The sequence below is a fragment of the Drosophila nasuta genome, unplaced genomic scaffold, assembly GCF_023558535.2.
Source record: "Drosophila nasuta strain 15112-1781.00 unplaced genomic scaffold, ASM2355853v1 ctg14_pilon, whole genome shotgun sequence".
Lineage (NCBI taxonomy): Eukaryota > Metazoa > Arthropoda > Insecta > Diptera > Drosophilidae > Drosophila > Drosophila nasuta.
In genome coordinates, this window is record NW_026869386.1 from 765590 (window position 1) to 787623 (window position 22034).

At 37.2% G+C, this 22034-nt stretch overlaps 2 protein-coding genes and 1 long non-coding RNA gene across 6 annotated transcripts in view; 2 read left to right on the forward strand and 1 right to left on the reverse strand.

The window, feature by feature from the left end:
- LOC132797543 (protein madd-4) overlaps nt 1–22034 on the forward strand; it is a 109440-nt gene that overhangs the window by 61063 nt on the left and 26343 nt on the right. Inside the window, 5 exon segments of the mRNA XM_060809290.1 lie at nt 8001–8433; nt 8435–8800; nt 8802–9171; nt 9230–9347; nt 12286–12415. Of these exon segments, the coding sequence (XP_060665273.1) occupies nt 8001–8433; nt 8435–8800; nt 8802–9171; nt 9230–9347; nt 12286–12415 (1417 nt within the window).
- LOC132797585 (uncharacterized) lies at nt 1871–4295 on the reverse strand. Of its 3 annotated transcripts, XR_009633730.1 has the most exons (5): nt 4206–4295; nt 4017–4088; nt 3884–3948; nt 3589–3811; nt 1871–3540 (listed from the first exon to the last, which is right to left on the reverse strand). It is a non-coding gene; the product is annotated as an uncharacterized LOC132797585 (long non-coding RNA). The 3 variants fall into 3 exon arrangements; XR_009633728.1 differs by having other exon boundaries at nt 1872–3540; nt 3884–4088; XR_009633729.1 differs by lacking the exon at nt 1871–3540 and having other exon boundaries at nt 3576–3811; nt 3884–4088.
- LOC132797584 (E3 SUMO-protein ligase ZBED1-like) lies at nt 4280–6650 on the forward strand. 2 transcript variants are annotated; one of them, XR_009633727.1, is made up of 3 exons: nt 4280–4543; nt 4607–6279; nt 6373–6650. XR_009633727.1 is itself a non-coding variant. In XM_060809347.1 (2 exons), the coding sequence occupies exons 1-2, from the start codon at nt 4513–4515 to the stop codon at nt 5698–5700; spliced, it is 1125 nt and encodes a 374-aa protein (XP_060665330.1). In that variant the 5' UTR covers nt 4280–4512; the 3' UTR covers nt 5701–6650. The 2 variants fall into 2 exon arrangements, 1 of the variants encoding a protein (XP_060665330.1); XM_060809347.1 differs by having other exon boundaries at nt 4607–6650.

Below are 22034 nucleotides of genomic sequence, written 5' to 3' on the forward strand. Positions count from 1 at the left end.
GAAAAGCCGCACAAACGTAATGGCCCGGTCCAGTGCGCAAATTGCCAAGAATACGGATACACTAAATCTTACTGCACACTCCGCTCTGTATGCGTAGCTTGCGGAGGACTGCATACATCTGCTGAATGTAAAGCACAAAAGGACCCAACCACTAAAAAATGTAGTAACTGCGGAGGTAACCACACCGCAAACTACAGAGGCTGTCCAGTATACAAGGAGTTAAAAAGTCAGATCAACCATAAAGTCTTAACAACGCGATCACCATTAGTACCCTTCAAACTCACGCCTGAAGTTTTCTTTTCGTCAACAGCCTGGTCTTCACTCGGTAGTTCCAACGTAACTAAAAACGTAAGCTTTGCAAGCGTTATAAAATCGAATCAGGCGAGCCCTGCTTGCAATGACCAATCACCACCTACAGTCCCTTACCAACCCGTAGAGCACAAAGAATATAAAATGGAAACGATGATACTCAGACCGCAACAAAGCATGGAGGAATTCATTGCTTTTATGCGAACAACCATGCAAAGTCTGATGACAAATCAAAATATTTTGATTCAGATGCTCCAAAACACACTATCAAAATAATCAATGGCTCCCCTACGCATTGCACTGTGGAATGCCAACGGCGTTCCACAGCACAAAATTGAGTTAGCACAACTCATGAATGACAATGAAATCGACGTAATGCTACGTGCAGAAACCCACCTTACCAGCAAATACAATTTCCAAATCCAAGGGTATTTGTTCTACAGTACAAATCATCCTAATGGAAAGGCCTATGGAGGCACTGGAATACTGATTAAAAACCGCATTAAACACCACTTCCACAATGCATTTGCAACTAGCTATCTGCAAGCCACATCTATCATTCTACAGTTGGATTGTCACAATATAACACTAGCCGCGGTATACTGTCCTCCTCGCTTTACGATATCCCAAGCCCAATTTATTGACTACATCATCGTCACGACAGTAAATAAACGACATTTCACAGGTCGCGAGGGTAGAGACGAGGGAGACAACACCTAGATTCCTCTGGTAGGCAATTTCAGTAAAGGAAACCCCACTGAAGTGTGTGTCGGCTCGGAATCTCTTTTCTTTATTAATTTTGTTTTCTATTGAAGCGATTTTTTGGGTATTACATTCTATTATATCTGGATCGTCTTGGCTGTTGACGCTGATCAGGAATATATATACTTTATGATGTCGGAGATGTCTCTTCAATTGCTGTATTCAAGTTACTAAAGTTGTTGTCAGTCAGTTTAAGATATCAGCAGAACGAGTTACTTAAAACCGGTTTGCCGTATGAAACACTGAATATCAGAGACTTTAAGAGATACAGCTATAACTTTTTTCGACAGCATTTGTTGTTTGCACGCAGATCAAGTTTGTTTCAAATTGTTGCCACGCCCACTTCCGCCCACGCAAAACAAAAAAATCGAATAACAAGCGTAATTTTAAAGCTACAGCTGCGGGTGTGTGCGGGTATGGTACAATAATCAAAAAATTTTGATTGCGATCAGATAAAAAATTGTGGAAGTTATTAAAGAAATACTTTTGTATGGGCAAAAACGCCTACTTACTAGGGCTCTTAGTTGCTTTGGCCGACAATCTGGTCCATTGTGCCGTCTATGGTATATTTTCAATGGTGTACTATATCGATATACCAAGCATACGATTTGGTATATTTTCAGTATTTTCGGTATTTTTTTTTAATAATACCGCAATATTTTGCCTTTATTAAAAAGGGGTAGCGGGTAACTCACAGTCGAACACACTCGACTGTAACTTTCTTAATTGTTTTTTTTTTAGAAATCTTATTAATAATAGAAAAATCAACTAAATACAACTTCATCAGAAGTTGGAGGATGTATAAAAAAAATATATAATTTAAAAACTTATAAATTATAATGTAATAATATTTACACTAATCGAAAAATCACCACAATGACTTAGCTTGCGTGTATGCCGAAAAGTCATTAGAAAAATTTTAGTATCAAGAAATGTCATGCTTTCACCAAGTGTCAGTAACAGCAATGTGATAGAAATTCAAAATTATTATTAAAACAGGGCACTTGAAATCTACCCGGCCACTCAGATGGCACCACTAGAATCAAGTCCTGATGAGTTTTAGTTAGTCGTAAACCTTACTAGTTTTTTTTTTTTTATATTTCGAATCTTCTCTTACAAGACTAAGAAAATGTGTTTAAATCTTTAAAATACTACAGTATTCTAACAGTTTCTTAAACTGTATTTATGGTAGGCAGTCCTAGTAATTGTCGCTGGATGGGATGTTGTAAATTATGACTTCAAGAGTTTATGCGTGTTATTAGGGAGCATTATTTTGATTTTGTGCATTAGGCCGTCAAACTATACTCTGTCGAATGCTTGAGAGACGTCCAAAAATACCGCAGTGCAGTACTCCCTATTCTCGAATGCTGTTCGAATTTCTAATGTTATGCGGTTCACCTGTTCGATAGTTCCATGTTTTTCGCGAAAACCGAATTGATGTGCTGGGTTAATGTGTCTTCTTAAGTATGATACGGGTTAGAAGGCATTTCTCAAAGAGTTTTGATAGACACGAAAGTAGGCTTATTGGTCTGTATGAGGAGGTGATCGTGTGGTCTTTTCCTGGCTTAGGTATCATTATGATGATTAACTTTTTCCACCTCTTCGGGAAGCAGCCGATTCTTGTCATCGCGTTGAAGAGTTGGCATATAGTACCGACAGCACATAGTAGGAGTTCAATAAGCATTTTTGGAGTTATTAGATCGCAGACCGGAGATTTTCGTGGTTGTAGCTTCTCTTTTATAATTTTTATGACTTCACATACTCGAAATACAATTGGTTCGGCAATAGGAAAGTCCACTTCTGTTTGCAAACGTATATTAGGCAGGTTTGTTACTGGATTTGGCTGGAAAACATTTTGAAGGTGGGTAGCGAATGTGTCGGCTCGGTCCTTGTCGCTTCGGGCCCAGCAACCTGCAGGGGTCCTTATTGGCGTAACCGTTACTGTTGGTGAGCTCAGTGTTGAGTGAGCTTTCCAAAGTGGGAATTTTGAGCTGGTAGGAGATAGTTGCTCTATATAGCGCTGTTGGGATCTGTCTTCTTCTTGTCGTGAGTCGACGTGAAGCTTCTTTTAACTGTTGCTTTGCAGATGGCGATCGAGATAATTGCCATGTGCTTGGTGTTATATTTTGCCTACGTGGTGTTGCGATTCGATCCGCTGAAGCCAAAACTGTCTCGAGATTGTCTACGGTTCTGTTGATGTCATCTTCGTCGATTAGCCGTGGTGTAAGTTCAATGTGTGAACTTATGTATTTTTTGATTTTGAGCCAGTTTGTGCTGTTAGAGGTTAACATGATGGGGTTGTCATTAATAACTGGCTGTTGGTTTAGGCCAAAGAGTACAGGCGAGTGGCCCGATGATAGATCCGGGAGAGAACAGACGCTAATTAGATTACGTGGGATGTTTTTGTAACTGCGAAGTCAGTTTATCGTCAAATCATGGCAAGGCAAAAAATAAGGAATAATTGACGAACTATATAAAAGAATCTTTTGTTATTGCATGGTTGATTTTTTTTGTTACTCATTCCGTCTTTTTTCTGGTCAACACACATATACGATCTGTTAATTAACTAGGTAAAGCCTTGTTGTGATCTTCATCGAGTATCTGGTGGACTGTCGTCTATTGTACCCAGATTGTACATACAATGGATTGGTGGTGACATGTACGCATAGCTCTATAGTTGCGACAGAGGTTGAATAGACGACTAATGGTCCACAGTGGCTATCCGCGGCGAGCCGAATTTCTGGGGATTTTATGTGTACATAAATTAAAGATACTGGTCACAACTGCACTACTTATTCTTCATACTTCATACCTGTGTTGGTTATTGAATTTAATAACTGGAATCATAAAGTGGTGGTCCTATAGTTGAGTATAGATCTTTTGTATAGAATTATCAGTATAGATATATATATATATATATATACATATATATGACGCATACGGACTCAGTGACAAGCAGAAATATGTCCAAACGCGCGCCAAGATGACCCGTACAGCGGCACTATTTCTGGAGTCAACTGCAGTGTTCGAATATAATACATTGTAAACAAAGTTGATTAAAGAATTGACTATGTGTCATTAATAGGAAATTAGCTGAGCGTGTAAAACACAAAGACGAAAGTGTTCACGATTACCTGCTGCAAGTGAAATGTATTGCCGCGCGTGGAGTTATAGACATACAAACAGTGATAATACGAGATGAAAAAGGTTTGTCATCAGAGGCTGATGACTGAATTAGAGGTGGAGAACTATCGATGGCACTATCGACGCTATCGATGGTTCGACGCTATCGCACCGCCATCGATTTCAGCCCTGCACTATCGATAGTTTTGCACTCGGCGTCTCACATCACAAAGAAAATATATAGCTGAAAGTGGACATCAAAAATATAGTGGAAAGCAAAAATATTGTTGAAAGTGGAAAGCAAAAATAAGTTATAGCATGGAGAAGTTCCTAACAATTGTGGAAAAAGGTAAGTGCAAGTGTATTTGTAAGTTTTATTTTAAGTATTCAAAACGTGTTTTTTCAATTAAAGCAAAACGACGCAGCTCAACTACTCCTAGCAGTGACGTCGAAGTAGCTTGTGAATGCAGCAGCGCTGACTCGGACGCAAGCGACACACAGCAAGAAGCCCTCAAACGCAAGAAAGGGATATCGAAGGTATGGAAGTACTTTAAGCGATCTGACGCTAAAAAACTGGCGAAGTGTCTGAATTGCGGAAAGGAATATAAGACGAGTGGCAACACGTCAAATCTAAGAGATCACCTAAAACGATTTCATCCAGGCATCGATGACGCTGTTGCCAAACCTGCAGAGTGCAATGACTCAAATTTACCTGCATCATCAAGCAGCAGCACAAGATCGAGCATGCACTCGATCTCTTCGTATTTCAAACCAGCCATTTCTTATGATACGAACTCTAGACGGAAGAGGGACATCGATCGTGTATTAGCCAAGATGATCGCAAAGGATGTTCAACCTTTCAATATAGTTGAATGGGATGGTTTTATCGAGTACTCCCAAATCCTTGACCCAAGGTTTAAAATTCCCAGCAAAACCCATCTAAGAGATGTGCTGGTGAAGGGTATATTAGACGAGGCTGTTCTCACCCTAAAAACCAAATTAAGGGAAACAACTAGTGTTGCTGTGACATGCGATTGCTGGACATCAAGCGCAAATGATGCATTTTTAACTGTGACTTGCCATTTTATCGATGGCTTTCAGTTTCGAACAGCGTCACTCAGCACAGAAAAATTAAAAGATGCTACGAATCATTCGGCACCAAATATTGCTGAAACTTTGAAAGGTGTCTCAGAGCAATTCAATGTTTTGGACAAAACAGTGTGCATTGTGACCGATAATGCAAGCGCAATGCTAAAAGCATGTGATATTTTAAAGATTCGTAACTTGCCATGTTTCGCACACAGCTTGAATCTTGTTGTGCAAGACGCTTTAAAAATGCATTCAATTTGTGCTTGGAAAACTTATTTGAAAAATGTAAGACCACTGTCAAATTTTTTAAGAAAAGCTCTACTGCAAGCGCAAAATTTAAAAAAGCCCAAGAATCCGAAAACCCGCTTAGCTTGTTACAGGAAATGCCAACTAGGTGGAACAGCTTCTACTTTATGATAGAGCGCATAATATAAACAAACAAAGCGATTTCAAAAGTGTTATTGGCCACAGCAAATGCACCTCTGCTATTTACTGCCAATGAAATAATTATATTAGAGGACATATGCAACCTATTGGCACTATTTCAAGATGTGACAGAGCAAATTTCCGGCGGCAAGTACATCACGATTTCTTTAATAATACCAATAGTTTACGTATTATACCGCAAAGTTCACCAACTGACTATTGTTAAATACGACCGAAGGGAAAGCGCTGCAAGAATGTTTGTTGGATTCAATAACAAAAAGGCTTTTTAAATATGAAGAAAGAAGCATTATCAGAATTGGAACTATTTTGGATCCGAGGTTCAAAAAAATCGGATTCCGCAATGATTACAACGCTGAGCAAGCATCCGTTCTTTTAGAAAGTGTGCTTGTCATTACATCACAGCAAATCTCGAAACCCATTGTGGAATTGGAACCTACAACTTCAAAAGAAAAAAAAAATTGTTTGATTCTGTTGAAATAAAAGCAAATGAAAAACCAACCACCAGCCGAAGTGATGCAATAATCGTAAAACGGCAATATCTAGAAAGAGGTGTAGCATCCCAGGATACAGATCCTCTGATCTGTATACAAGTAAGGATACATATATATTAAGTGAAATTCAGTTTTTTGTTTATAATTTCAGATGAACGAAAAAACGGATCTGAAACTTATAAAAACCGTAATGTTTAAATTTTTGTGCGTACCCGCCACATCAGTGGAGTCCGAGCGCATGTTTAGCAAGGCCGGACAAATAGTCTTCGATCGCTGAACTCGACTGAAGGAGGAAAACATTAACATGTTATTGTTTCTCAATAAGAACAAATGGCTCTACGAAGAAGCTAAATGAAAATGTTTATTAATTGAATGAAATGGTTTATTAATTTGTATAACACAAAGGCAACAAATGAAATGTATTTTTTATTTTTAAGAGTTAAGAATATAATAAAGTTTTGTTTAAATTGCATTTTATAGCTTTTTTTTACATTTAACAATTAATAAGCATCACACTACCGATAGCACTATCGATGGTTTGAGAAAAATAATCGCTCGCTATCCATGGCGCAGACTAGACAGAGTCGTTAAGTCGAAGCAGAACAGCCGTGCATGTACGCAGAAAGTCATCGTTGCTTCATCCGTATAAAATTATCAATTATCGTAAACTTACTTTATATATTAAATTCTATTCTAATAAAACTAAGGCCGTTAGCCTTATATATATAATTAGATGTTCGCGGTGCACGAACAGTAAAAAAAAATAAAACACAAGGATTTATTTTTGTTTACTTAATAGACTACTTTATTTTTATTTATAAGCTCGCGGGCTACGCGTCTTAAGTGAGGAAAGTGTCTTTAAAAACTGAACTCACAATATGCTGAGCTCTAACATGAAAGTTCTTATTACGACTTAGGGCTAACATACGTGTGATGTTTTGTGTTTGTGTTAGTGCAGTAATGCTGAGTCCTCAAGTTGCAAATGGAAAATTTTAATGGATCGCCAATGTAATAGGATCTTTTTGTTTGTGACAGTTGGTGCCGTCGCGACAAATGTTTATGTTTATGATATGATTTGTGGGAAAGAATTTGGAAGGGGAATAATTATGAGTGTTTGTCATGTACGAGAAATTATTCTGGTGGTGGATATATTACTATATATATGTATATATGTATATACTATAGATGACTGCATTAGGGTGCGTCATATTTAGTACAACAAAAATTGGGAAATTTAGAGCTTCTCTATTCTATCGGTCGATCATTACAATCGGCCGAATAGAATTCAATATGCTTATTTATTTATTTGGACCTTGACCTACTAACGGCAGTACCAACAAGTGGCCCAGCGATACTAAGCACGGGCTTGTTGACGCGTGGACAAAACAAAATATATTTTTTGAACAGCATGCATTATTCGATAGCCGCAAACAAATACTAATAGACGTTGGACAGCTAATGAAGTAAACTAGTAATACTATAGAAAAGTAAAAGATTTTTATAATTCACTCACAGAATACGGAAGGGATTATGGCAAGCAAAGTTAGTAGTTATACGTGGAATGGAAAGAGGAAGAAAATTCCTAGTGATCCATGCAATCAAATGTGAATTTCCTCTTTAACGCCAATGATTAAAAAAATATTTTTATCATAAAATAAAGCTTTTAGGTTATTAAATTTAGCTTAGTTAGCTCTTCTAAAAATAAGCTTAGTTAGCTCTTCTAAAAAAAAGAATAATAATATAAGGTTTATTTGCGTTTCTTTCTTATTTTTCGAGTAGTTTTATCAAGGACACGGAATGGTCACCTTGTAGCGTAACGTGTGGCGAGGGAATTCGTCGACGTTCATTTAAATGTAAAATCTATCTAGAATACTCCCGTACGGTGGCCACGGTAAATAACACCTTGTGCGAAGGGTCCAAACCCCACGATGAAGTCGAACGTTGCGTAGAGGATCCATGCATGCTGCCCTCACATGGGTATGACGATCAGTTTCCTCGTGACTCAATAAAGGTCGGAGTATCAGAGCCGGGGAAGACTTATGTGTGGCGTGAGCAAGGCTATACTTCATGCAGTGCCTCTTGTTTGGGCGGTGTAGAGGAATTGATCATTAACTGTGTGCGTGAGGACAACGGGCGGGTAGTTTCGCCATTCCTTTGCTCGCCAGAAACAAAACCGGAAGCTCGTGTTCGTACATGTAATGATCGTCCATGTCCCCCCGCGCTGGAATTATTCAGATTATACGCCGTGCTCCAAAAGTTGTGGCATTGGTATTAAGACACGCGAAGTGCAATGCATTCATGAGGTAACCAGAGGCGGTGAGAACACTATGGTCGTGCCGAACAGTATGTGCCCACAGCCGCCACCAGCAGATCGTCAGTATTGTAATGTTCTTGATTGTCCAGTGCGCTGGGAGGTAGGTGAGTGGTCGAAGTGCTCACACACATGCGGCTATGGCATAAAAGAACGTAAAGTAGAATGCAAACAAATTATGGCACAGGAGCATAAAATTGAACGAGCTGAATCCATGTGTCCTAGTGTCAAGCCGCCGGATAAAAAGCCGTGCAATGTCAAGACATGTCCCCCCTGAAGATCCTAAGCCTGTTATACAAATTAGCAATTCGACACACATTCAGCACGATCCGAAAAAGACAAAGATTACTTTAAAAGTAGGTGGTGCTGGTGTCGTATTCTTTGGCACCCAAGTGAAGATCAAATGCCCAGTTAAACGCTACAATCGCACCAAAATCAAATGGAGTAAGGATCATAAGCCACTAACACGATCCCGTAAATTTAAAGTATCCAAAAAGGGAGCGTTACGGATACTGGACATCACCTTTCGCGATGCAGGTGTATATTCTTGTCACGCTGGTCTCAGTTCGGCTGAAATTCAAATTGAAGTTAAGGCAAAGCCCGGCCAACAAACTGAAGAACTTGAACGGTATGAAGCAGGTCAGATAAATCTTTAATATGAAATGAAAGTCATTTTAAATCGAACTTCAACTTACAGATCGACTAGTCCGTGAACAAAGCGGAACGGAAGCCCTAACTTCAGCAGACATGACATCCGCTCCTAATGGCGGTATAGATCAAGAAACACCAGGTGGCACTTATGGTGCCTCTAATGGGTAAGAAATAAATTGTAGCACGAATCCAACATTGCTAGTCTATTATTAATTACTCTTTGTTGTCGTTGTTTAAAAAAATCTATAATATATTCATATTTTGAAATCTTTAAAGAAACAGAGTAGTTTTAGTATCTCAAATTTTTTTTAATTACAATTATCAATATAAAATATTTAATTCATTTGAATCAAGATTATGTAGCCAGAGGGCGGTATTACAGCTTTCTTACTTTTTACAATACATATTATAATTTAAATTTTTAATTTCTTTCTATTAACAATAGCAGTCGAAAGAACTCAACAATTCATCACTAAAACTTTGTATATCTCACTGGTTCCTCCTATGCATCCTTTTGTATGAAATCTCCAGTATAGGGTCTATCAAAACAGGATTGAGTCAGTGCAAAAACAATTTTTGATTTTTGCCTTTTGTAGTTTAAATTAAAACCCTAATATTAGATTATCACCGAAGAATGCCTTTATTACTAAACCTTCATTCTCTTATAGACCGTACAGCCATGCAGGCTATTGTTTTTACTAATGAAGTGTGAAATTGATTCTTCGGAGCTATTAGGTCAAATTAGTTTTTCTGTTTTGGTCAGGACCACTAGGAATTTTCTTACTTTTTTGATACCACGTCAAGCTATTACCTATAATTATAATAATCTGTATAAGGTAATTTGCTTAAATAATTTTATTCCTTAGCTGAAAATGTTAATATTACAAGTTTGTTGTCATTTGTTGTCCAAATCCTTATCAATTGTGCGAGGTTTCCGATTAATGTTCAACAAGTAAGAAAGCTACAGTCGAGTGTACTCGACTGTGAGATACCCGCTACCCATTTTGAATAAAAGCAATATATTTTGCGGTATTATTCTCAAAATATACCGAATATATTGCAAAAATACTAAAAATATACCGAATGGTACATGTGGTATATCGATATAGTACCGCATTCAAAATATACCATAGACGGCACAATATACCAGATTGTCAGCCAAAGCAACTCAGACCCTAGTAAGTAGGCGTTTTTGCCCATACAAAAGAATTTCTTTAATTACTTCCACAATTTTTTTCTGATCGCAACCAAATTTTCAAGGATCATACCTACTATAGTTATTACTGTATATACCAAAATTCGTAACTCTAGCTTTAAAATTACGCTTGTTATTCGATTTTTTTTGATTTGCAGGGGCGGAAGTGGGCGTGGCAAAAATTTGAAACAAACTTGATCTGCGTGCAAACATAACAAATGCTGTCGAAAAAAAATATAGCTCTATCTCTTATAGTCTCTGAGATCTAGGTGTTCATACGGACAGACGGACGGACGGACAGACGGACATGGCTATATCGTCTCGGCTGTTGACGCTGATCAAGAATATATATACTTTATAGGGTCGGAGATGCCTCCTTCTACCTGTTACATACATTTCCTGTCGGCACAAAGTTATAATACCCTTCTACCCTATGGGTAGCGGGTATAAAAATGTATTTTGTTTTGTCCGGGGGTGATTAAGTCGAGGTACATCAACGTCACAAAAAAACACTAAATTTTATATATGTGCCTTGATATAGAAAAAAAACATTTTACATCTTAAAGCGATGTTTTAAAAATACACTACATATTTCGTTCTATATCTGTTAATTTCCTGAGGTGAAATTAAATTCAATTTTTTTTTACGACATTGTTAAAATGTATGGTACAATTATATACTATTTAATTCTTAAAACTGAAATTAGTTTCAACATTTATCAGTTTTTATTTATTGTACAGTGTGACCAGCGGAATATTCTTAGATACACTACATAAATTCTGCTCAGCAGCGCTATGTATTTCGCAAATTTAACAAAAATTATTGTACCCGTTTTTACTAATACTGTATAATGCCACCGAAAACCATTAAAACTCCAATTTTAATGCCAATGATAGAGTTTTAATTTAGATGGCCCGATGGCTTTCAATATTATTATCATGATTTGCGAAAAGATGAGCTATATTTAAGTCGCCACCACAGCCGAGAAGGTGGAGTAATGGTGTGGGGTGCTATCACGTTCTATGGAACAATTGACTTGATTTGTATCGATCAGAAGATGAACGGCGATCGCTTCAAAACATTGTTGGAATCCGTATTTCCAAAATTAAATGATCTCTTTGGACCAATTCCTTGGATTTTTCAACAAGACAATGCTCCTATTCATAACTCTCGAGTAGTAAAGTCGTTTATTTCGAGTCAAAACGTTAATATCATGACCTGGCCACCATAGTCTCCAGATCTTAACGTAATTGAAAATGTTTGGGGCTGGCTAACGCGGAAGGTATACGAAGGAGGAAATCAATACGAACATAAGGAAACATTAACTGCAGCTATTAAACGTGCTTGGAGCGAGATTTCGTAGAAATACATAGATTCGCTGTATTATTCTATGAAGGACCGGATATATGAAGTTATTACTAACAAAGGAGGCAGTACTCATTACTGAAATGTTTTTTTTTTTATTTCTAATAAATCAAATAATAACACTAACTACAAATTTAAGTTAAAAATAAGGTACTTTTTTTTTAAAAAAAATATTATGTCTATTCTATTGACCAAGAAAAATGTGCCTTATTTTAAGTTGCTTCAAGAAAATGTTTGAAAACACAACTTATGTTATATTTTTACAATATTTTGAATATTATAATTAAAGTATTATTAAATAACCAAGGTTTTTGCATATTAACTTTTTTTCAACAATCAATAAAATAAAAAATATAAATCAAATTTGTGTGGAAAACTGAGTGCGTCTAACCCAAGACCAGCAGTGTATGTACATATGTATACATACATAAATTGCTTCCTAAAAGCGGAAGACTTTATAGCACTTATTCGTGGCACTCAACACTTCACGATAAACATAAATTATAGTTATTTGTATATTAAATTATTATTGTATTTTTCAGATCTAATCAGCAGTCCACTCGCCGCAAACAGCAGAATCCGTTGGATAGATTGCAGAATGGACGTGAACGAAATCGACGTCCCAAAAATAATGGATTTCAACATGCGGACAGCAGCATTATGGAAGACGAGGTAAATTTTGGACAACAGCCTTCTTTGCTTTCCGTAATAATTCGATATGCAAGTGCATTTCATTAACTTTATTTATTTTAAACTTTTGCAATAAATTTATATGCAACAAAAAAATGTATATCAAACTATTTCATATTGTTGTTGCTTTAGTTTTTGGAAATTTTTATACCCGCTACCCATAAGGTAGAAGGGTATTATAACTTTGTACCGGCAGGAAATGTATGTAACAGGTTGAAGGAGGCATCTCCGACCCTATAAAGTATATATACAGGCATGCTCCGGTTTTCACTTTCGGTTTTCGTTTTCGTTTTGTAAACGAAAAAATTGGTGCTCCCGTTTTCACTTTCACAAGATTTTTTCGAATTCCAAAACGAGAAAATTTGTCTTGTAGAAAGTAAATGCCTTTTTCTATATTAAATCGGATCTTATTTGCAAAAGGAAAAAAGTAGTTGACTCATTGGTTTATTTTCGTTCTTTTAAGACCGCCAGCAGATCAATTAGGTTTGTAATTATTTTTAAAACGACTAATTTCTGACCCCACCTCAAATTTTTATATCAAATTTTGCCGTCGGCAACAACAATTTTCGTTTTGGTAAGCGACCGATAAGTCCGACACCATGAGTTATCGCCTAAGCTGCCATACTTTTGATAGAATGAAAAAGCAAGTTAAAAATACTTGTATAATCAAACGGATGGCGATAAATTTGTTAAAGTTTGGTAAAATATTTTTTTTTAAAAATTAATTTATTTAATTTAATTACTTATGTGTTAAAATTTTATAAAAAAAATTGTTGGAATAACCGGAATGAAATCCATTAAAAAGGTGGCATCCCCATTTTTTGTGGGAAACAGCTGATTGCCGTTCAACTGATTTTTTTAAAGAAAGTATCAAATATTTCTTTGCAAAAAAGACAAAAGGCAAATATATTTTATTCAGGGGAAGCATAAATAAACAATGGAGGATAAAAATATCCTTATGTGAGTTCAATCCACGCACGAAATTTGACATACAAAAGACATTTTTTCGCGTTGTTTACTTTTAACCAAAACACAAGTCAGCTGTTTTAGCAGTAAAAAATGAAACGTTCCGATAGCAAAACGATGACCAAAAACGTGTGAAAACCGGAGCACCTAAAAACGAAAATCTCGGTTTTAATCCCAAAACGAAAACGAAAACCGAAAGTGAAAACCGGAGCATGCCTGATATTCTTGATCAGCGTCAACAGTTGAGACGATCTAGCCAAGTCCGTCTGTCCGTCGGAGATGCCTCCTTCTGCCTATTACATACATTTCCTGGACGCACAGAGTTATAATACCTTTCTATCCTATGACCAAGGTCAGTAGATAACCGGTATAGAGTGTCTTCGTTTCAGTCGCACAGTATTTATGCATTGTTGGCAAAAACCAACGGTATCCTATGGGGTATCCGGGAAACGTCACCGAGATAGCCTGACATTAACAGAGGAGATGTTTCAGTGTTTCCATGACTCCGGTCTTTTTCCATTTTCTACACTGATCACTATTCATGACATCCAGCCATACTGCACGCGCAGCTCACAAACAGTGACCAATTAAAATACAGATCATTAGTTATAGTATATTCTTGAAAGCTGCATGACGTACTTGTCTACGTTGATGTTGATTGATCAGATGAGTGTCAGCTCAACTTTCACCGTAGCTTAAAGTGGTTCTTCAATTTCCTGCTTATAGATCTCACGGATATCAGAACATTATGTACGTTACTGATATCAAGCCTTATACGCTCTTTGGGAAGGGTGTCTGCAATATCATTGTCTTCGATGCACTGGTGGATTGGGATCCAATAAGTACGAAAGGCTGCGGATGCGTTCAGCGACTCTATTGCTGTTCTGATCTCCAGGATCACCTTGGATTTGAGCACAACATAGCACATTGATCTTATGGCAGCTTGGCTGTCAGTAAAAATGTTAATTGCGTTGTGACTGGAGCATCTATGATGACATTTTTTTAAGGGTGCCTAAAATTCCAATAAGAGATGTCTTGGACAACAATCTCGATAAACTTGCCCTTTGTATACGCATATTAATTGGGAGACCATCAGATGCATAATAATATAATAATTCGATATGCAAGTGCATTTCATTAACTTTATTTATTTTAAACTTTTGCAATAAATTTATATGCAACAAAAAAATGTATATCAAACTATTTCATATTGTTGTTGCTTTAGTTTTTGGAAATTTTTATACCCGCTACCCATAAGGTAGAAGGGTATTATAACTTTGTACCGGCAGGAAATGTATGTAACAGGTTGAAGGAGGCATCTCCGACCCTATAAAGTATATATACAGGCATGCTCCGGTTTTCACTTTCGGTTTTCGTTTTCGTTTTGTAAACGAAAAATTGGTGCTCCGTTTTCACTTTCACAAGATTTTTTCGAATTCCAAAACGAGAAAATTTGTCTTGTAGAAAGTAAATGCCTTTTTCTATATTAAATCGGATCTTATTTGCAAAAGGAAAAAAAGTAGTTGACTCATTGGTTTATTTTCGTTCTTTTAAGACCGCCAGCAGATCAATTAGGTTTGTAATTATTTTTAAAACGACTAATTTCTGACCCCACCTCAAATTTTTATATCAAATTTTGCCGTCGGCAACAACAATTTTCGTTTTGGTAAGCGACCGATAAGTCCGACACCATGAGTTATCGCCTAAGCTGCCATACTTTTGATAGAATGAAAAAGCAAGTTAAAAATACTTGTATAATCAAACGGATGGCGATAAATTTGTTAAAGTTTGGTAAAATATTTTTTTTTAAAAATTAATTTATTTAATTTAATTACTTATGTGTTAAAATTTTATAAAAAATTGTTGGAATAACCGGAATGAAATCCATTAAAAAGGTGGCATCCCCATTTTTGTGGGAAACAGCTGATTGCCGTTCAACTGATTTTTTAAAGAAAGTATCAAATATTTCTTTGCAAAAAAGACAAAAGGCAAATATATTTTATTCAGGGGAAGCATAAATAAACAATGGAGGATAAAAATATCCTTATGTGAGTTCAATCCACGCACGAAATTTGACATACAAAAGACATTTTTTCGCGTTGTTTACTTTTAACCAAAACACAAGTCAGCTGTTTTAGCAGTAAAAAATGAAACGTTCCGATAGCAAAACGATGACCAAAAACGTGTGAAAACCGGAGCACCTAAAACGAAAATCTCGGTTTTAATCCCAAAACGAAAACGAAAACCGAAAGTGAAAACCGGAGCATGCCTGATATTCTTGATCAGCGTCAACAGTTGAGACGATCTAGCCAAGTCCGTCTGTCCGTCGGAGATGCCTCCTTCTGCCTATTACATACATTTCCTGGACGCACAGAGTTATAATACCTTTCTATCCTATGACCAAGGTCAGTAGATAACCGGTATAGAGTGTCTTCGTTTCAGTCGCACAGTATTTATGCATTGTTGGCAAAAACCAACGGTATCCTATGGGGTATCCGGGAAACGTCACCGAGATAGCCTGACATTAACAGAGGAGATGTTTCAGTGTTTCCATGACTCCGGTCTTTTTCCATTTTCTACACTGATCACTATTCATGACATCCAGCCATACTGCACGCGCAGCTCACAAACAGTGACCAATTAAAATACAGATCATTAGTTATAGTATATTCTTGAAAGCTGCATGACGTACTTGTCTACGTTGATGTTGATTGATCAGATGAGTGTCAGCTCAACTTTCACCGTAGCTTAAAGTGGTTCTTCAATTTCCTGCTTATAGATCTCACGGATATCAGAACATTATGTACGTTACTGATATCAAGCCTTATACGCTCTTTGGGAAGGGTGTCTGCAATATCATTGTCTTCGATGCACTGGTGGATTGGGATCCAATAAGTACGAAAGGCTGCGGATGCGTTCAGCGACTCTATTGCTGTTCTGATCTCCAGGATCACCTTGGATTTGAGCACAACATAGCACATTGATCTTATGGCAGCTTGGCTGTCAGTAAAAATGTTAATTGCGTTGTGACTGGAGCATCTATGATGACATTTTTTTAAGGGTGCCTAAAATTCCAATAAGAGATGTCTTGGACAACAATCTCGATAAACTTGCCCTTTGTATACGCATATTAATTGGGAGACCATCAGATGCATAATAATATAATAATTCGATATGCAAGTGCATTTCATTAACTTTATTTATTTTAAACTTTTGCAATAAATTTATATGCAACAAAAAATGTATATCAAACTATTTCATATTGTTGTTGCTTTAGTTTTTGAAATTTTTATACCCGCTACCCATAAGGTAGAAGGGTATTATAACTTTGTACCGGCAGGAAATGTATGTAACAGGTTGAAGGAGGCATCTCCGACCCTATAAAGTATATATACAGGCATGCTCCGGTTTTCACTTTCGGTTTTCGTTTTCGTTTTGTAAACGAAAAAATTGGTGCTCCCGTTTTCACTTTCACAAGATTTTTCGAATTCCAAAACGAGAAAATTTGTCTTGTAGAAAGTAAATGCCTTTTTCTATATTAAATCGGATCTTATTTGCAAAAGGAAAAAAGTAGTTGACTCATTGGTTTATTTTCGTTCTTTTAAGACCGCCAGCAGATCAATTAGGTTTGTAATTATTTTTAAAACGACTAATTTCTGACCCCACCTCAAATTTTTATATCAAATTTTGCCGTCGGCAACAACAATTTTCGTTTTGGTAAGCGACCGATAAGTCCGACACCATGAGTTATCGCCTAAGCTGCCATACTTTTGATAGAATGAAAAAGCAAGTTAAAAATACTTGTATAATCAAACGGATGGCGATAAATTTGTTAAAGTTTGGTAAAATATTTTTTTTTAAAAATTAATTTATTTAATTTAATTACTTATGTGTTAAAATTTTATAAAAAAAATTGTTGGAATAACCGGAATGAAATCCATTAAAAAGGTGGCATCCCCATTTTTGTGGGAAACAGCTGATTGCCGTTCAACTGATTTTTTTAAAGAAAGTATCAAATATTTCTTTGCAAAAAAGACAAAAGGCAAATATATTTTATTCAGGGGAAGCATAAATAAACAATGGAGGATAAAAATATCCTTATGTGAGTTCAATCCACGCACGAAATTTGACATACAAAAGACATTTTTTCGCGTTTACTTTTAACCAAAACACAAGTCAGCTGTTTTAGCAGTAAAAAATGAAACGTTCCGATAGCAAAACGATGACCAAAAACGTGTGAAAACCGGAGCACCTAAAAACGAAAATCTCGGTTTTGGTCCCGAAACGAAAACGAAAACCGAAAGTGAAAACCGGAGCATGCCTGATATTCTTGATCAGCGTCAACAGTTGAGACGATCTAGCCAAGTCCGTCTGTCCGTCGGAGATGCCTCCTTCTGCCTATTACATACATTTCCTGGACGCACAGAGTTATAATACCTTTCTATCCTATGACCAAGGTCAGTAGATAACCGGTATAGAGTGTCTTCGTTTCAGTCGCACAGTATTTATGCATTGTTGGCAAAAACCAACGGTATCCTATGGGGTATCCGGGAAACGTCACCGAGATAGCCTGACATTAACAGAGGAGATGTTTCAGTGTTTCCATGACTCCGGTCTTTTTCCATTTTCTACACTGATCACTATTCATGACATCCAGCCATACTGCACGCGCAGCTCACAAACAGTGACCAATTAAAATACAGATCATTAGTTATAGTATATTCTTGAAAGCTGCATGACGTACTTGTCTACGTTGATGTTGATTGATCAGATGAGTGTCAGCTCAACTTTCACCGTAGCTTAAAGTGGTTCTTCAATTTCCTGCTTATAGATCTCACGGATATCAGAACATTATGTACGTTACTGATATCAAGCCTTATACGCTCTTTGGGAAGGGTGTCTGCAATATCATTGTCTTCGATGCACTGGTGGATTGGGATCCAATAAGTACGAAAGGCTGCGGATGCGTTCAGCGACTCTATTGCTGTTCTGATATCCAGGATCACCTTGGATTTGAGCACAACATAGCACATTGATCTTATGGCAGCTTGGCTGTCAGTAAAAATGTTAATTGCGTTGTGACTGGAGCATCTATGATGACATTTTTTTAAGGGTGCCTAAAATTCCAATAAGAGATGTCTTGGACAACAATCTCGATAAACTTGCCCTTTGTATACGCATATTAATTGGGAGACCATCAGATGCATAATAATATAATAATTCGATATGCAAGTGCATTTCATTAACTTTATTTATTTTAAACTTTTGCAATAAATTTATATGCAACAAAAAAATGTATATCAAACTATTTCATATTGTTGTTGCTTTAGTTTTTGGAAATTTTTATACCCGCTACCCATAAGGTAGAAGGGTATTATAACTTTGTACCGGCAGGAAATGTATGTAACAGGTTGAAGGAGGCATCTCCGACCCTATAAAGTATATATACAGGCATGCTCCGGTTTTCACTTTCGGTTTTCGTTTTCGTTTTGTAAACGAAAAAATTGGTGCTCCCGTTTTCACTTTCACAAGATTTTTTCGAATTCCAAAACGAGAAAATTTGTCTTGTAGAAAGTAAATGCCTTTTTCTATATTAAATCGGATCTTATTTGCAAAAGGAAAAAAAGTAGTTGACTCATTGGTTTATTTTCGTTCTTTTAAGACCGCCAGCAGATCAATTAGGTTTGTAATTATTTTTAAAACGACTAATTTCTGACCCCACCTCAAATTTTTATATCAAATTTTGCCGTCGGCAACAACAATTTTCGTTTTGGTAAGCGACCGATAAGTCCGACACCATGAGTTATCGCCTAAGCTGCCATACTTTTGATAGAATGAAAAAGCAAGTTAAAAATACTTGTATAATCAAACGGATGGCGATAAATTTGTTAAAGTTTGGTAAAATATTTTTTTTTAAAAATTAATTTATTTAATTTAATTACTTATCTGTTAAAATTTTATAAAAAAAATTGTTGGAATAACCGGAATGAAATCCATTAAAAAGGTGGCATCCCCATTTTTGTGGGAAACAGCTGATTGCCGTTCAACTGATTTTTTAAAGAAAGTATCAAATATTTCTTTGCAAAAAAGACAAAAGGCAAATATATTTTATTCAGGGGAAGCATAAATAAACAATGGAGGATAAAAATATCCTTATGTGAGTTCAATCCACGCACGAAATTTGACATACAAAAGACATTTTTTCGCGTTGTTTACTTTTAACCAAAACACAAGTCAGCTGTTTTAGCAGTAAAAAATGAAACGTTCCGATAGCAAAACGATGACCAAAAACGTGTGAAAACCGGAGCACCTAAAAACGAAAATCTCGGTTTTGGTCCCAAAACGAAAACGAAAACCGAAAGTGAAAACCGGAGCATGCCTGATATTCTTGATCAGCGTCAACAGTTGAGACGATCTAGCCAAGTCCGTCTGTCCGTCGGAGATGCCTCCTTCTGCCTATTACATACATTTCCTGGACGCACAGAGTTATAATACCTTTCTATCCTATGACCAAGGTCAGTAGATAACCGGTATAGAGTGTCTTCGTTTCAGTCGCACAGTATTTATGCATTGTTGGCAAAAACCAACGGTATCCTATGGGGTATCCGGGAAACGTCACCGAGATAGCCTGACATTAACAGAGGAGATGTTTCAGTGTTTCCATGACTCCGGTCTTTTTCCATTTTCTACACTGATCACTATTCATGACATCCAGCCATACTGCACGCGCAGCTCACAAACAGTGACCAATTAAAATACAGATCATTAGTTATAGTATATTCTTGAAAGCTGCATGACGTACTTGTCTACGTTGATGTTGATTGATCAGATGAGTGTCAGCTCAACTTTCACCGTAGCTTAAAGTGGTTCTTCAATTTCCTGCTTATAGATCTCACGGATATCAGAACATTATGTACGTTACTGATATCAAGCCTTATACGCTCTTTGGGAAGGGTGTCTGCAATATCATTGTCTTCGATGCACTGGTGGATTGGGATCCAATAAGTACGAAAGGCTGCGGATGCGTTCAGCGACTCTATTGCTGTTCTGATCTCCAGGATCACCTTGGATTTGAGCACAACATAGCACATTGATCTTATGGCAGCTTGGCTGTCAGTAAAAATGTTAATTGCGTTGTGACTGGAGCATCTATGATGACATTTTTTTAAGGGTGCCTAAAATTCCAATAAGAGATGTCTTGGACAACAATCTCGATAAACTTGCCCTTTGTATACGCATATTAATTGGGAGACCATCAGATGCACTACCTTGTTCTAGATTTGCCTATGTTTCAAGCAGGAAAGACACTAGACAGATTGAGCTGACACTCACAAAAATTACAATTTCTCAGTGCATTTTATTAATGGTGGTGTCATAATTGATAACTTCGAAAGAGCTGCCAGTCATCATTCTCTGTTTCGCAGCATCCCGGGAAATGAGTTTTAGCACTGCTTGCGATCTGTACTCCACTGCTCGTCCGTAGGACCGGAACCGTGCTTGTGCAGCAGCATACTAAGCCCGGAGGTGTCTTCTACGTCATTCATACCTGAGCAGAAGGTTCGCCATAAAAACCTTTTGGATGAGTGAATTTTCTTATATGTAGGTCTTCAGCAGAAATTGTACTCATCTCGGACAACGGTCCGTCTTAGCAAGCCAGTACCACTTCCTAGGCCGCTTAAGTGCTCACCTGACCTAAATGACGATGGGGAAGATGACCATAGCCGTCGGCATGGACGGAATATTATTTCTGTTCACAACTTCTAGTTTCGATCTCTCCCATAGGCAGTCCAGTTTGCGGACGGTCGCCTTGAGCCAGAGCAATGTTGGGTCGTCCTTGCCTGTGAGGATTTTGACACCGTTCAGCTAGCCCTTCGAAAGTCTGGAGTTTTTTCCATCGTAACAAACAGTGCGTCGAGGGCCAACCCCACCTCTCTGTAGACATTTTGCCGTTAGAGTTTCTTCTGTTGATGAGACTAACGGCCAGATGCCGCAGTTTCTGCTTCAGTTTCGTTTAGTGAGTGTCCGATTTCTATACGGTTTGAATGGGTCAGGTGTTTGATGCCTCTACGCCACCGAGACGCATCCGAATGTGGACAGCCGCATCTCCTTCAGGACCGCCATGCCCCTATGAGGAATCATAGAGATGCTGGCCGTGAGGCCAGAAGAACACGTTCCTCCATGCCATGCTTTCTTGATCTGAGTCAACAAGGACAACGGCAACTGACAGGAGCCTTCAGCTAAGATCGGCAGTAAGACGTCGGCACATGTTACCCATTAACATTGCGGTAGCGATGTCATAAGAGAAACAATTTGAATAGAATTTGCTAGCAGCTGTTACAGATTAATATAAAATTAAGCATTTAAATAATTTTTTTGTTATACATCTGTACGATAAGGTAATAATGGAAGTTTCATAGTGAGCATACATAAAAATTTCGAACACAATGAATAATAACTTTTATAATAAAATAAAAAATAATAACTAAATACTAGACACAGGAAGAGTGAGAATATTTTGGCATATTAGACAATTCGAAAATATTAAAATCACCAAGAGGCATCAACATTATATATAATACAAGTATTATTAGGTTGGGGTGCACCGGCAGCCTCTTGAGAGGCAGAGCATAGATCT